General features: G+C 38.9%; 1 protein-coding gene across 4 annotated transcripts in view; it reads left to right on the top strand.

Moving 5' to 3' along the window:
• MCU (mitochondrial calcium uniporter) overlaps nt 1-16,940 on the top strand; it is a 179,348-nt gene that overhangs the window by 150,663 nt on the left and 11,745 nt on the right. For all 4 annotated transcript variants that reach the window (XM_029931897.1, XM_029931900.1, XM_029931899.1 and 1 more), the window contains 4 exons: nt 759-929; nt 2,064-2,168; nt 14,441-14,601; nt 15,823-16,026. In XM_029931897.1, coding sequence (XP_029787757.1) covers nt 759-929; nt 2,064-2,168; nt 14,441-14,601; nt 15,823-16,026 — 641 coding nt within the window. The remainder of the gene's footprint in view (nt 1-758; nt 930-2,063; nt 2,169-14,440; nt 14,602-15,822; nt 16,027-16,940) is intronic.

The raw sequence follows: 16,940 nt of genomic DNA on the forward strand, positions 1-16,940 counted from the left end.
CAGAATTTACTTATAAATTTCATTTGAAAATTATTTCAAAAGAGTTAGTTAGACATTTGTTTTAGTGACTAAGGCTCTGTAAATCAAGACAATTAATGAAAAAGATAAGGAAATGGGAATTCTTTCCATTTAATAGCCTATGATAATGTTTCCCCTAATAACTTTTTGTTAGAAAATCCCAAATAGTTGAGTTGTGGCTTCTAGCTAACCTCAGGATAATGTTTAAGAGAACATAAAAATAATTTTTTGATTATATCATACTATGTATTATGTAAGAGAATATTTATCAAGCACCTTGGATATAATAAGTATACTATAAATATGAAGTGACTTGCTTTGAATAAGAGTCTCACTTATTAGTGTATTTTCACATATTATTCTCCAGGGATTCTTGAGGTTATGGAGTCTGGCCCAGCAATCTCTGGCTCCTTAGTAAAATCTTCCTCGGTAGAACTAGGCTTTAATTCCAAACTCTTTACCTCAAATTCCTAGGAAAGCCTCTCCCTGACCTACTTAGAAGATATCCTTTGCATGTTTTCTTTTCTCTGAAAAGTGAATTGCGTGATCCGTGTGATTGATCTTCCATAAGCCAGTTCCCAGAATAACCTCCAACTAAAGCTAAAGGGCATATTCTTAAACCTTTGAAAACATTTTAAACCATGTTAATAATAATAGACCCTGTGTAAGGATAGTAATAATGTAGCTTTAACTTACAATGAAATCTAATTATCGTATGATTATGGATCTTTTTCATTCAGATGTGACAGTGGTGTATCAAAATGGGTTACCTGTGATATCTGTGAGGCTCCCATCCCGGCGTGAGCGCTGCCAGTTCACACTCAAACCTATTTCAGATTCAGTCGGTGTGTTTTTACGACAGCTTCAAGAAGAGGATCGGGGAATTGACAGAGTTGCAATCTATTCACCAGGTATAGTTACATTCGTTCTTAATTCTCCCCCACCCCTCATTTCACCCCAGAACTCTTACACACGCACACGCACACGCACACACACACGCGCGCGCCTGCACCACTGCAAAAGAATCCCATACTCTTAACACATATAGAACACATTTTTTTGGCTTAGCAAACCTCAGAAGAGACTGTGGTTTTCTCTCCCAGTTCTCAGAATGTGTAATTGTTCAGTTTTAGGAGCTGAATATACATAAAAAGTCTCATTCAGAAGCATCTCACGTATAATGCCATGGGCCAAGAGGAGCAGTCAATCACATTTTATGTTATTGAAACCTTTTATCATTACCTTAGGGATAAAATCAATTTTTCTAGTTGTTGGGCCCTCATCTCTGGAGATATGAAATATTAGGACTTCTTTTTAGATCTTATTCTGTCCTGCACGTAGTTTATAAAATAAAGACATATGTGACTGGAAAAGAATGTAAAACTAAAAAATTCCCATTTGACATGACATCAGTCCTCTTTATTGATTTAAGTGCCTTACATTTTTTCCCACTTTTTGAAAAATTTTAAATCTACGAAAAGTACTATATTGGAAGTACCCATATACCCTTGGATTTACCAGTTGTTAACTTGCCTCATTTCTATGCTTTAAGTAGTTTAAATATATTTAACTTTCATCTTATCCAGTAATATAATTAGTAGACCAGCATGATGTACTTTGCTCACCCTAACATCTGTCCCTACCAAATTATTGGTGACGAATCAGGAATTATACCAGAAGTACCATATGCTAGAAAGCATTGTTTTTTTTACTTCACCAACTTCCATCATGAATTGATATATGACATCCATGCAGCTCTACCATGACCCGAGGTTTCCAATGGACACCCACAGAGCTATGTAATTATTTTACTTGTTGATAAAGTTTTGGCAGAAAAGTGTATTCTTAAACCTCCATAGACTTGATCATGAAAGCAAAAAAACCCTCAGATAATATGAGCTTTGGGGATGAGGCAAAAATGAACTAGAATTCAAAAGAGAAGATATAATTTTTAAAATTGATTTGAGGATTGCTTTTACCTGATCATTCTCAAATAATTATGGATATATAATGAATTTAAATTTTCACATTTAAAATTTTCACAGATGGCGTTCGAGTTGCTGCCTCAACAGGAATAGACCTCCTACTCCTTGACGACTTTAAGCTGGTCATTAATGACTTAACGTATCATGTACGACCACCAAAGAGAGGTAAAAAGTAACGTAACCTTGATAAGATCAGAGACATGTGAAAGGGCTTTTGGAAAGAACTTTATTCTTGCCTGGATGACGTTGAGAAGCAGACAGAATTCGAAGAACACTGAAAAGTCTTACATCCAGGTAGACTGTTTTGAAGAGCTCACTAAGTGCCTCATGCTTGAGTACCTGGCTAGTCCACTGATGAAAACTTAGATTCTACCCAGACACCAGAATGCTTTAGTATTGGATATTGTCACTCTGTTTCACATAAATGAATGTTCTGTGTAACTTAAGCTCCTTCCTTCCGAACAGGCTAAAAGTCATATTATTTTAATAACTTCACAGGGGGAATCTTTTTAAAAATAAATTATGGACTTCCCTGTCTTCTTAAACATTTATAACAGGAATGAATTAATCTTTTTTTTAAATGTTTATTATTTTTATAGGAATAATAAATTCATTTTTTAAAAATAGTTTATTAGCAAATTGGTTTCCATATAACACCCAGTGCTCTTCCCCACAAGTGCCCTCCTCCATCACCACCACCTCTTTTCCCCCTCACCCTCCCCTTTTAACCCTCGGTTCATTTTCAATATTCAATAGTCTCTCAGGTTTTGCACCCCTCTCTCTCCCCAACTCTCTTTCCCTCTTCCCCTCCCCATGGTCCTCCATTAGGTTACTCCTGTTCTCCTGTTAGACCTATGAGTGCAAACATATGGTATCTGTCCTTCTCTGCCTGACTTATTTCGCTTAGCATGACACCCCTCAAGGTCCTTGCACTTGGCTACAAATGGCCATATTTCATTCTTTCTCATGTAATACTCCATTGTGTGTGTGTGTGTGTGTGTGTGTGTGTGTGTGTGTGTGTGTGTGTACACCACATCTTCTTGATCCATTCATCAGGTGATGGACATTTAGGCTCTTTCCATGATTTGGCTATTGTTGACAGTGCTGCTGTGAACATTGGGGTACATGTGCCCCTATGCATTAGCACTTCTGTATCCCTTAGGTAAATCCCTAGCAGTGCTATTGCTGGGTCATAGGAGAGTTCTATGGATAGTTTTTTGAGGAACCTCCACACTGTTTTCCAGAGTGGCTGCACCAGTTTACATTCCCACCAACAGTGTAGGAGGGTGCCTGTCTCTCCACACCCTCGCCAGCATCTATAGTCTCTTGATTTGTTTTAATGACCCTATTTTTTATATTCTTTATTTCTCTAACTCCCAGCCAACCAGAAGTGACTAATCTGTTCTCTGAATTCTTCTTATGACTCTTTATTAATGCTCAGACAGAAAGCACTGTGATTTTGAATTTTCCATTGATTCATGTGGTCATACTATGTTGAGTGAAATAAATGAGTTTAGTTGGTAGCATTTTGGTTGTTCAAAAGCCAGATTATTTTCTGTATGCAAGCCAGTTGAAAAGGAACTAGTTTAGAAAAAGTATAGTAAATACAGCAAGAGTGGGAAAAGTTTCCTTTAAATAGTAAGACATTAGTAAACCAGACTTTATTACATTGGAATAATTGAACATGTAGACCAGGGATTCTTAGCTATATATTAGCCAAACTAATATGTTTTTCTTTTTTATTCCCTGATTTTTGGACTAGAAGTTCCTCTTAAGATAACAGAGGTACAGGCTTATTGTTGTCAGTTTTTTATTGTTCTTTAAATTTGCTCTTTCTTTTCTAGCCTTCTTAGCATAAAATTGACATATAGCTTTGTAAGCTTAAGGGATCCAGTGCGATAATTTGATACACTTTAATGCTATAAAATGATTACCATAATAGGATTAGTTAACACCTCCATCACCTCACATAATTGTGTGTGTGCGTGTGTGTGTGTGTGTGTGTGTGTGTGTGTGTGTGTGAGTGTGGGCACGCACGCACGTGCCTGTGTGCACTTGGGGTGACACTTAAGGTCTGCTTTCTCAGCAAATTTCTAGCATACAATATAATATTGTTAACTACAGTCACCATGGTATACAATAGATCCCCAGAATTTACTCATCTTAGAATTGAAATGTTTGCACCTTTGACTGATGTAGATTACTGTATGATCCAGGAATCCCACTTTTGGCTGTGTATCCAAAGAAAATGAAATCAGAATCTCAACAAGATATCTGCACTCCCTGTTCACCACTGTAGCATTATGTACTTTAGTGAAGATGTGGAAACAACATGATGGTCTGTCTACAGATGAATGATTAAGAAGATATATATACCTATAATGGAATATTATTCCACTATGAAAAAGACGGAAACAATTTGGGTAGATCTTGAGAGCATTATACTGAGGAGTATTTTGTGTATGTGAGAGCTCATTCTACTTCGATTTTCTATTTGGTATTAGTAAAATTTTTTAAGTTGACTAATATACCCTTTTGTAAAGTATAACAGGCAGGAAAATAAGCTTCCATATATTATGTTGTCAAAAACTAGAGGCCTTTAATCAGTGACTAATTCTAACCATCTTATCTAATGCTGTTTTTATTTTTTTATTTTAAAAAATTTTTATGTTTTTTTAATTTATTTTTGAGAGACAGAGAGAGACAGTATGAGCAGGGGATGGTCAGAGAGAGAGGGAGATACAGAATCCTAAGATAGACTCCAGACTCTGAGCTAGCTCTCGGCATGGAGCCTGACATGGGGCTCGAACCCACAAATTATGAAATCATGACCGGAGCTGAAGTCAGAGGCTTAACCAACTGAGCCACCCAGGCGTCCTTCTAATGCTGTTTTTAAAGCAGAAATGAGGAGTGTCTGAGTGGCTCATTCGGTTAAGCATCTGACTCTTAATCTCAGCCCGGGTCATGATCTCACAGTTCATGAGATTGAGCCCCATATTAGGCTCTGCACTGACAGCACAGAGCCTGCTTGGGATTTTCTCTCTCTCCCTCTCTCTGTGCCCCTCCCCTGCTCATACTCACTCTCTCTTTCTCTCTCTCTCAAAATAAATAAATAAAATTTAAAAAATAAAGCAGAAATGAATGTTTTAGTGTTTTAGATTGGGCTATTCCCAAGTTGAATAAGGGAAAGTAAAGGTAGAAACTGAAAGGGAGAGAAGTTATATTTAATTCTCCGGGAACCAATTAAGCAGTCTACTCAGCTTCCTTAGATGTCAGTTAGAAAATGAGGTTTGCAAGGGTCAAAAGTCTATGAGTCATGGAATAATTGTAAATTGAAGTGAAATTCAGTAAGCTCAATAGCAGCATTTTAGAATTTTAAAAGATCTTTTCAATATTTAAAATATTTTCATGCATCAACACTCCCTCACCTCTGTTCTTAGCCAATGAGAGATCTTGTCATCAGATACCATTTCACATAGAAGTTTCAATAATACTGTTTTAAGTCCATAACTCTTCTTCCCAAACTTTAAAAACACAGCAAAAATCAAAAACACAATAAGCAAGTGTTAGGTTGTGGAGAAAAAGGAGCTCTCTTGCACTGTTGGTGGGAATGCAAACTGGTGCAGCCACAGTGGAAAACAGTATGGAGGTTCCTCCAAAGGTTAAAAATAGAACTACTCTGGCTAAAATGAACAAATCAAGAGACTATAGATGCTGGCGAGGGTGTGGAGAGACGAGCACCCTCCTATACTGTTGGTGGGAATGTAAACTGGTGCAGCCGCTCTGGAAAACGGTGTGGAGGTTCCTCAAAAAACTACCCATAGAACTCCCTTATGACCCAGCAATAGCACTGCTAGGGATTTACCCAAGAGATACAGAAATGCTGATGCATAGGAGCACATGTACCCCAATGTTCATAGCAGCAATGTCAGCAATAGCCAAAACATGGAAAAAGCCTAAATGTCCATCACCTGATGAGTGGATCAAGAAGATGTGATTTATATACACAATGGAGTACTACATGGCAATGAGAAAGAATGAAATATGTTCATTTGTAGGAAAGTGGATGAACCTTGAGGGTGTCATGCTAAGCAAAATAAGTCAGGCAAAGAAGGACAGAAACCATATGTTTGCACTCATAGGTCTAACAGGAGAATAGGAGAAACCTAATGGAGGACCAGGGGGAGGGGAAGAGGGAAAGAGAGTTGGGGAGAGAGAGGGACGCAACACTTGAGAGACTATTGAATACTGAAAATGAACTGAGAGTTGAAGGGGGAGGGGGAGGGGGGAAAAGAGGTGGTGGTGATGGTGGAGGGCACTTATGGGGAAGAGCACGGGATGTTGTATGGAAACCAATTTGACAATAAACTATTAAAAAAATAAATAGAACTACTCTGTGATCCAGTAATCGAGCTACTGGGTATTTACCCAAAAAATACGAAAGCACTAATTCAGAAGGATATATACACCTCTGAATTTATAGCAGCATTATTTACAATAGCCAAACTATGGAACTGGCCCAAGTGTCCATCACTGGATGAATGGATGAAAAAGATGAATATATGTAGGTATGTATATATGTGTGTGTGTGTGTATATGTGCATATATATGTATCATGCAAACACACACTAGAATATTTAGCCATAAAAAAGAAATGAAATCTTGCCATTTGCAGTGATGCAGATGGAGATAGAGAGTATTATGCTAAGTGAAATAAGCCAGTCAGAGAAAGACACATACCATATGATATCACTCATATGTGGAACTTAAGAAATAAAACAAAAAAAAAAGGCAAACCAGAAAAATGACTCTTAACTGTAGAGAACAAACTATGGTAACCAGAGGGGATGGGTAGGGAGAAGGGTTAAACAGATGATGGGGATTAAGGAAGGGAAGTGTGATGAGCACCGGGTGATGTATGGAATTGTACACCAGAAACTAATACTGTATCTTAACTATATTGGAGTTATAAGTTTTAAAAAGACCTTAAGAAAACATAGTAAAGAAAATCATTTTTTTCTTTTGATGATATATAAAATAGGTTTTAATTTTGTTTCCATCATAAAATCTCCCTCTTCCTGTCTGAGGAAGATACTGCTGGCATCCATGTCACCGCTCATCTTCAGCTGCATCAAGTGAGAGCAATTTGAACTTCCGTATTTGAGAAGGTTGGCAATTATCCACATAGATATTCCTCTTCCCCACATTGGAACCCTTTTTATTAAAAAGGCTAAACAGAAAAGAAATTGGAAGTACTAGGGCTTAGGTGTCAGACAATGAGGAGGAGCACGAGGATTTTATATACACAGGGAGCAGATGGGACAGATCAAATAAAAGTTAAAAGAAGGAATGAAGAAAAACTTTTCCAGGACAGTTTTTTAAGTGGTGAAACTATTTTTTCTACTCACCCCCTCTAACTTTCACATTTCTCTCCTATTTTTCTGTTCCCTGTTGATGGAACTAAATATGCTGTATGAATGCTGTGTACCAGTACACATGAACTTCACACACTTCTATCGGGCACTAAGGTTAAAGAGCTTATTGATAGAGGATCTAATAAAGGCCCGTTTAACATGACTTGGGGGGACGCCTGGGTGGCTCAGTTAACATGACTGTGGGGTTGACAGTCTGTAAGTATTATGGATAATTAAATGTTGAACCTAACCCCAAATGTGAAAAGGAAGAGGCAGAAAAACTGAAATGGAACCAAGGTCATAGCAGCAAGGCTTGCTCCAAGCTCCAACACATTCTCTTGGTTAGCGTAGCTGTGCGTGGCTGGATCGCACTCTGTCCGCTGCAGGATGAGCAGAGGAACTGTTTTAGCAATTAAGTGATTTTAAAACCTAAGCTAGGGGCGCCTGGGTGGCTCAGTCAGTTAAGCAGCCGGCTTCTGCTCAGGTCATGATCTCACGGTTCATGGGTTCGAGCCCCGCGTTGGGCTCTGTGCCGACAGCTAGCTCAGAGCCTGGAGCCTGTTTCAGATTCTGTATCTCCCTCTGTCTCTGACCTCCCCTGCCCGTGTGCTCTCTCTCTGTCTCTCAAAAATAAAAAACAAAAAATACAAAAAAAAAAAAAACCCTAATCTAAATCTGGAATGGAGGTAGGAATATGGAGAGGGAGCACAAAACGTCTTTTTTCTCAGTCCATGTTGAAGTAGTAGTTAACTGCCTTCCACTTAATATTGGGAAGGAACGGAATATAATCTAAATCACTGGTTGTTGAAAGTTGTGCTAAGAAGAACCATTTTGATCAGCACTGATAAGCCCTTTTCCCCATTTGTCCTTCCAGAGGATATTGGAAACCTTGCTTCTCGCTTAATGATATAAGTAATTGGAGAGAAATGGTTGAGCAGGCAAATACGAACAATAAAAAATACCTGATCAGAGACTAAAATGGCCAACGTCCTTCGCAAGCCATTCTAGTAACTAAAAAGACTTTTAATCTCCGGTAATTAGCACATCTCCTTGCCTTTCTGTACCTTAATTTCCTGGCACTAATGACATGTGCAGAAACATTAATAAACACCTCACTGCATTTTTAATGATGCATACACACATCATTCAAAAGTTGTGTTGTTAAGCCATTAGCAGATTTATCTGCTCTTTTCTTATAATTTCATCTCCAAATACGTGGGCAAATTTTTCAGGGTAAAAGGTTTGGAATTGATGTTTTCTTCTACCATGACAATAACTTGGAACCATATTCTTCTTGACAAGAAAATCAAACAAAATAAAGCCAAATCTCTTGAGTTTACTGGGGCTTTAGTGATGCCTGATCAGAGTTGGTGTACACACACACACACACACACACACACACACACACACACACACACACACGACTATTACTCAGCCATAAAAAATGAAATCTTGCCATTTGCAACCACATGTGTGGAGCTAGAGACTATTACGTTACGTGAAATAAGTCAGAGAAAGACAAATACTATATGATATCACTCGTATATGGAATTTAAGAAACAAAACGAGCAAAGAGAGGGAGGCAAACCAAGAAACAGACTGATGGTTAGAAAACAAACTAATGGTTACCAGAAGGGAGAGGGGCTAGAGGGATGGGCTAAACAGGTGAGGGAGGTTAAGGAATGCACTTGTGCTGAGCACTGAGGACCGTATGGAGTTGTTGAATCACCATATTGTACACTTGAAACTAATATTATACTGTATGTTAACTAACTGGAATTTAAATAAAAACTTCAATGAAAAAAAGCATGAATGAAAATGGGAGCTTCGAAGATGAGAGAAAAATCACTAATTTTAAAGTGATGGCACAGGGAGATTAATCAAAGCTTGCCACAGAACCTGGAAATTCAGATGCATCTCTTAGGATAGAGCTGCAAAGGAGGACTGACAGAGAAATCCCTAAGACGGTGCTGGCAGATAGATACGTTATCTGTGATAATTCATGTTCCATTTCTGCACTGTCCAATATGGTAGCCGTTAGTCACATGTGGTTATTGAACCCTTGAACTGTGGCTACTGTGACTGATGAACTGAATTTTCAATTTTATTTTAAAATATTTCTTTTAATGTTTTTATTTATTTTTGATACAGAGAGAGAGCATGAGACAGGGAGGGGCAGAGAGAGAAGGAGACACAGAACCGGAAGCAGGCTCCAGGCTCTGAGCTGTCAGCACAAAGCTTGACACGGGGCTCGAACCCACGAACATGAGATCTGACCTGAGCCGAAGTCGGAGGCTTAACCGACTGAGCCACCCAGGCGCCCCTCAATTTTATTTTAATTAATTTAAATTTAGATAGCTACATGTGACTCATGGTTACTCCTTTGGACAGCAGAGCTCTAGAAGACCGCATCTGGTTGTGGGCCTGGAGGTACCTACCACTCAGCAGAGGTGGCAGTTGAGGAGAAAGAGCTGGATGCAGAGCACGGGAAAACAAGCTCGGGCTGGCAACCCTAGGCACCTGCGTCTGTCTCTCTCTACCACAGCCGTCAGGGCATAGCGGCTTCTGTGTCGCTTATGCTTCCAAAATCTCGCTTGAAATTCTCATTTGTTTAACGCCAACTTTGAACCATTCAAGGGATGGGTATTTTGGAAAACATAATTCCAGTTTAGCTAGATCGACAAGCTAAAACTTTTCTCAGCTAATGGTGTATTCTGGAAATCTTATCATACCATACATAAAGAATTCCTCATTCTTTTTCACATTGTATTGCACATACACACTGCGTTGTATGAATGTATATCACTGTTTCCTTAACTGCTTATTTTAGAACTTATTGATGGACTTTGATGTAGTTTTCACCTTTTGTTATAGTATATATTGTAGCATTGAATAATCTTGAATATGTGTCTCTTAGGAAGTCTCTGAGTGTATATGTAAGAAAAATACCTGAAAGTGGAAGACTGTATCAAAGAATATGTGGGATCAAAAACAGATTTCAGAGAAGAAAAAGAAATATTAAAAGTAATGAAAGACAATCAAAAGAAATATTTTTATAACCTTGAAGAAAGAGAAATATTTTATAACCTTGAAGAGAAAGAACTTTCTAACTATAACATAAAACCCAGAAGCCATAAAAAAAGACTGATACAAAAAATAAATTTTCTACACAGCAGAGCCCATAATACAAATATTAATTTTTAAACTAACAGGTTTTCAATGAATGATATTCTCATAGAGACTTACTTTTTTGTAAACCAATTTCCAAGCCTGATTTCCAATTTTATGGATTTTCAGAATAATCATAACCTGAAATGATTATCTCTACATGTTTGATCATTAACATGTCCATGCTCCATTAGGAAAAGGAAGAGAAGAGATTCTGTTTAGTTTTGCATACTTGCTTTTCCTTGTTTCTTCCTCCTCTCCCTCCCTCCCTCCCTTCCTTGAACTCCTAAGCAAATACATTACTGTTCTAGACTCTGGGTCTGGAGTTCTCTCTTGTCCAGTAAGAGAGCAGACACAATTAAAATGCTAGAGAGGCTAATGTCTGAGAGGAGACAAGAGCCCCGAGTAGGGGTCCTTGCTCCGTTTTTATTAGGATCAGAAGGCTTACATGTGTGATGGACACACAGAAAGCGACAATGAAACTGTGAACATTAGCTCATGTGTGAGAGAAAGGGGGTTCTGAAGATATGCAGTGTAAGGGGTTTGGGTCAATACAAAACAAAATCCTGGCAGATGGTTGCTTACAGCAGGCACTATCCAAGTCTGTTTATCTTAGCTTACCTAGGGGATTAGGCAGACCGAGCTTGCTACCTCAGGGTCAACAGGGCACCTTTCTTTTGCTAATTAGCTCCAGGCAACTTCACCCAGCTGTGGTCTCTAGCCTATTTACCTGTTTACCTATTCTGGTCCTTCCCTCCTGTGAAAGCAGCTTTCTGCTGTTGAACTAAATTGGGGGGAGGGGGTGCCGCTTCCACAGCCCTGATTACCTAGCCTTGACGACCTAATCTTGGATGCTTTCATCTTGTGGCTTCCTGTTCCTCTATGCCTTTATGCCTTTGTTCTGTACTGGGGGGTGCTCCCACCCTGTGTACCTCATGTTGGATGCTTTCATCCTAAGCCTTGTTAACCCATTGGTGCAAGTTCAGGGAATTCCTAAACTTTTCCCCCACACAGTACCTAAAGTATTGACAATTAAAATGGGAAAAGAGCATAAAATAGGAAAGCCAGTGGACTCCCAGTCAGATCTTTGTCCACTCTCTACTAGTTCTGCAATTTCATGAATATTATTAGACCTCATTAAGGAGAACAACCACCTCACATTTTATTTTTTATTCCTCTGTATTGCCTAGATCAGATCTAGATCAGATACAAATACATTTGTGAATCTTATCTCTCGGATTCACGTTCCTCATTTATAAATTTTGGGCACCAAGTTTACTCCTGTTACTGTGAGAATAACATGAGATATAATATATGTGAAAAGATGTCATTAACCATAGGTAACGGATCACTACTTAAGGAATTGTCTTTTGAAAGGGGACCACGCTTTCAGGAGGATATTACTGTACAGTAGTATAAGATTTAATATGTAGAGGCAGAGACAAGAGGAAAGAGAGAGACCAAGTTATGGAGCCAAGAAAGCCTTTATTAGGGTCTGCGGCCCTCAGGCGAGGTTCCTTGACTAGAGTAGGGGTTGAGTCAGGGAGGTCGCACCCGGTTTGGAAGGGGCGAGGTATTTTATGGGTGAAAGAGTTCCGGGTTTGGTCTTGGGAGGGCAGATTACCACATAAGGGCATTTTAGGGCCATGGCGGGATGGGATAGGCTGCCTCCTTTGTCGGGGTGATGGGAAGCTGGAGCTTCATGATTGGCTGTTTTCAAACAGCACAGGACATTCCAGGTCTGCGGGTGGGGTGGGGGTTGTCGGTGCATGGAGTTCTTCTCCCACGCATGGCAAAATGGCCACTCGATGGCCATCTTAAGGTAACTCTTACAGGAAGAAACATTATAACTCACTTCCAGTCATGGATCAGGAGACATGGACCCTACCACTTTACTGTGATATTCCTAACAAACTACTGCCTTCTAGAATGCAGCTTTCATGCTCACTTCAGCAGCACATATACTGGAATGCAGCTTTCTCTTCTGGTAAATTTGGAAAGTATAAAGCCATATGCAAACGTGAGCTACAGCTTCAATGCAAAGAAAACCCTGTTGACATAGATGACTTCTAGAACTCGAGTCCCTCTTGCTTTTGTCTGTTCCCATTAATTCAGCATGCATTTACTGAAGTCACAAGATACTGTGCTAGGTGCTGTATCCCATTTTACTGTATCAGCTCTTCTGTAATCCAGTTTACTGTCCTTATTTGAATTTTTCATTGATTGAATTTTTTGATAACTACTAAAGGACATCCTTGAGAAAAGTTTAAATACAAAGCTAGTTCTGACTGTGGCTTATTTTGCATTAGAAGAGGATTGACCTTATGCTGTACCCAACAAAATGTCACTTTTAAGGCTAATGATATTTTTTAATAGTTTAATTTTTGTTTTGTTTATTTATTTACATTGGGAGAGATGTACATGCACATGTACATGCAGGGAAGGGCCAGAGAGAGAGAGAGATGGAGAGAGAGAATCCCAAGCAGGGACTTGATCTCACAAACTGTGAGACCATGACCTAAGCTGAAATTAAGAGTCAGATGCTTAACTGACTGAGCCACCCAGGCACCCCAAGGCTAATAAGATTTTAAAACAAAATTTTTTATTTCTTGCTTTTTTTTAATTCTTTGACAGCTAAGATAGCTGATTTTGTGTTATATTCTCAAAACATAATTTTTAGATTTCTGAAAACATATGCTATTCATAGACAAGAATATTGAATTAAATTCAAAAGAATTTAATCTTTTAGTCTTTCAGTCATTCTCTTAACTTCATGTCCTCTAAAATATGATATTGAAATCCAAACTGCTATTCTGTGTCTTTTCCCAACAGGAATAAATAAAAGTTGATATGAAAGGAAGGCATATGGAGGCTAATCTTTTTTTTTTGTTTTTTATTTATTTTTGAGAGACAGCATGAGCAGGGGTGGGGGTCAGAGAGAGAGGGAGACACAGAATCTGAAACAGGCTCCAGGCTCTGAGCTAACTGTCAGCACAGAGCCTGACACGAGGCTTAAACCCACGAACCGTGAGATCACAACCTGAGCCGAAGCCGGCAGTTCAACCGACTGAGTCACTCAGGCGCCCCGGAGGCTAATCTTTTTACGATAACTGTATTTTTATTTATACATTTGTATTCTCGAATTTGAAATACTGTGTATTTTTTCCTGAGGTATTAAAACAGGAAGAAAATCACCAATTGAAATGGCAAAACCACAGATAAATTCTAGATAAGCATTTTAATGAGCATAATAATCAGATTGATTCTGAACCTCTACTAGTTTTTAATATACTGCCTTAAATTTTTTTATCTAATGAAGATAATTATTATTTGTAGCCCTATCTGTAGCATTTTGATTTCCAAGAATATAATGGTAGATGTTGGCTTCAAAATTTTCAAGTTGCCCAAATACGAACTTACTTTCTAGGATTTGCAGATGCCTCTTTTTAAAAAAGGAACTTTTGGGGTCCCTGGGTAATTCAGTCAGTTAAGCATTCGACTTCGGCTCAGGTCATGATCTCACAGTTCGTGGGTTCAAGCCCCACGTTGGACTCTGTGCTCACAGCTCAGAGCCTGGAGCCTGCTTCAGATTCTGTGTTTCCCTTTCTCTCTGCCCCTCCCCCGCTTACACTCTGTCTGTCTGTCTGTCTCTCTCTCTCTCCTAAAAATAAATAAACCTTAAAAAAATTTTTTTAAAGGAACTATCACTTTCCTTCAGTTGAACACTGAAGGAAACCGATGGTGATTTCTCTGTATCGGATGACTGTCTTGTTATTATCATTGTCAGATAGCCCCAGGAAGAGCGACTCTCCCGCGAAGGCACGCCTTTTAAAAAATGTAACCCTTCTTTTTCAGACCTCTTAAGCCACGAAAACGCAGCAACACTGAACGATGTAAAGACACTCGTCCAGCAGCTGTACACCACCCTGTGCATCGAGCAGCACCAGTTAAACAAGGAAAGGGAGCTCATTGAAAGATTAGAGGATCTCAAAGAGCAGCTGGCTCCCCTGGAAAAGGTGCCGATTCAAATCTCAGAACTTCCTCTTCGCCAGTAATGTTTCAAGAGTGTATACGTTTGCTTTTTCCCCATCCATCTTTTTTGGTAATTGAGCTGTGTCGATCAAACTACTCCCTTAGCATTGGGGACTGAACCATAAAACAGTTCCGGTCAAAGCTAAGAAAAGGAATTAGAGTACGTAGAACTTTGAAGTCTAAATTTCTGCCCTTAAGCAGATTTACCTCCTTTGCAACAAAAATTGAAATAACTGCTGATTGGGAAAAGTTCTGAGTGTGATGGGTAACGATTTTAGCCAAGTTAAGAATTAATATTATATGGATTATTATGGAGCTGTTAAAATGATTATATAGACCTAATATGCAATAGAAGAATATTCAATGATAATTTATCATTATTTTTAATGATGATGCAAACACTTTCATTTTAAGAAATTAGACTATCAGAGATTAAGAAAGGCAACAAATAAATTTGTGCTTTTTCTGACTTCTTTAAAAATAACCAGTATCTTAAGATTATCCTCAGTAAATTTAAGACCATTAGGAATGTGATCAATTAAACTTGAACTGTTGTAAAGAAGGAAGAGTTTTAAATTTGGTCTTTTCAAAATGGAAAGTGTTTTTTAATGTATCAGCTGTAACAAAATAATTATCCTTGATTGGATGTTTAGTAGGTGCCGGAAATTGTGCTAAGTATTTTACCTGTACTGCTATTTAGTCCTCAGAACAACACTATGATGACACTGACAATGATTTGCATATTAGGGCCTGAATGCAGCCACTCTAAATCCAGAATTCACACTGTGACTCACTGCCCTCTTGCACGCCCCTTGCGTAAGGAATGAAACAGATTCAATCTTGTATACCGCAGTAAGAGAACACTGGCCTGTTTTCATGTCCCTCCTGCAAAGAAGATAATCATGTAGTTGGATGAAGAGTTGTAGACACTTACTTATTTGCTCCCATAGTTTCACCATATTTTCATTGACTTCTAGGGTGAAACACAAAGTACAGGTGGCCTAAGAAAAGTGTTACTCCTATAAAATATTTTATCCAGTAAAAACTATAAATACTATTTAGGAAGACAAACTACATTTGTTAGAATTGAGACTAACATGTCTTGATTGTGAGCCCTATTTCTTTAATGAATGTAGAAGAGTTTAAATTTAAAATTGGTTCTATGTCAAAGTGCCTTGCGGCTGACTGATCATGTGTGCCCCTAGGTACGAATCGAGATTAGCAGAAAAGCTGAGAAGAGGACCACTTTGGTGCTATGGGGTGGACTTGCCTACATGGCCACACAGTTTGGCATTTTGGCCCGGCTTACCTGGTGGGAATATTCCTGGGACATCATGGAGCCAGTCACCTACTTTATCACCTATGGAAGTGCCATGGCAATGTATGCATATTTTGTAATGACACGTCAGGTAAGAAGTCCTCTTCGAGTAACTTTTTTTTTTAATGTTTTTTATTAATTTTTGATACAGGAGAGACAGAGCATGAGAGGGGGAGGGCCAGGGAGAGAAGGAGACACAGAACTGGAAGCAGGCTCCAGGCTCTGAGCTAGCCGTCAGCACAGAGCCTGACGCGGGGCTCGAACCCACGAACGTGAGATCTGACCTGAGCCGAAGCCGGAGGCTTAACCGACTGAGCCACCCAGGCGCCCTGAGTAACTTTTTATGAGATGCTAATGAAGTTTTGGTTGTCAAATTCGTTTTCTCTTCTCTCTTGTTCCTGTGTTCTTTTTTTATTTTTTAACATTTATTTCTTTTTGAGAGAAAGAGGCAGAGCGTGAGTGGGAGAGGGGCAGACAGAGAAGGAGACACAGAATTGGAAGCAGGCTCCAGGCTCTGCATTGTCAGCACAGAGTCCAATGTGGGGCTTGAAGCTTAACCAACGAAGCCACCCAGGCGCCCTGTCGTGTTCTCATTTCCTTCTAAGGCCAGTGCCCTTTAAGTGCCAATTTATCCTACACACACACATACACACATATACAAGTATGTGCACATGCATGTCAATTGTGTACTAGGCACTGTTTTAGATGCTAAAGATAGGGAGGTATATATAAGACATGACTCCTGACCTCATGAACCTAACATATTATAAAGAGAGCTGTATGAACATTAAAAAATATTTTACAATAAGTTATAGGAAAAGAGAGGAAAGGAGAAGAATGATCAGTTGCCTGATAATTTGTTCAGCTAAGTTGGCTTGGATTTTTATTTACTATGTGATTTAACAAACAGTTGGATAGGATAGTCTCAATCTTTTTGTTTTTATTTAATTCTTGGAATAGAAAATTGGTGATAACTAATCAGAGAGTTAAACTAAATTCTGAGGT

The sequence above is a fragment of the Suricata suricatta genome, chromosome 2, assembly GCF_006229205.1.
Source record: "Suricata suricatta isolate VVHF042 chromosome 2, meerkat_22Aug2017_6uvM2_HiC, whole genome shotgun sequence".
In the NCBI taxonomy this organism is placed as follows: Eukaryota; Metazoa; Chordata; class Mammalia; order Carnivora; family Herpestidae; genus Suricata; species Suricata suricatta.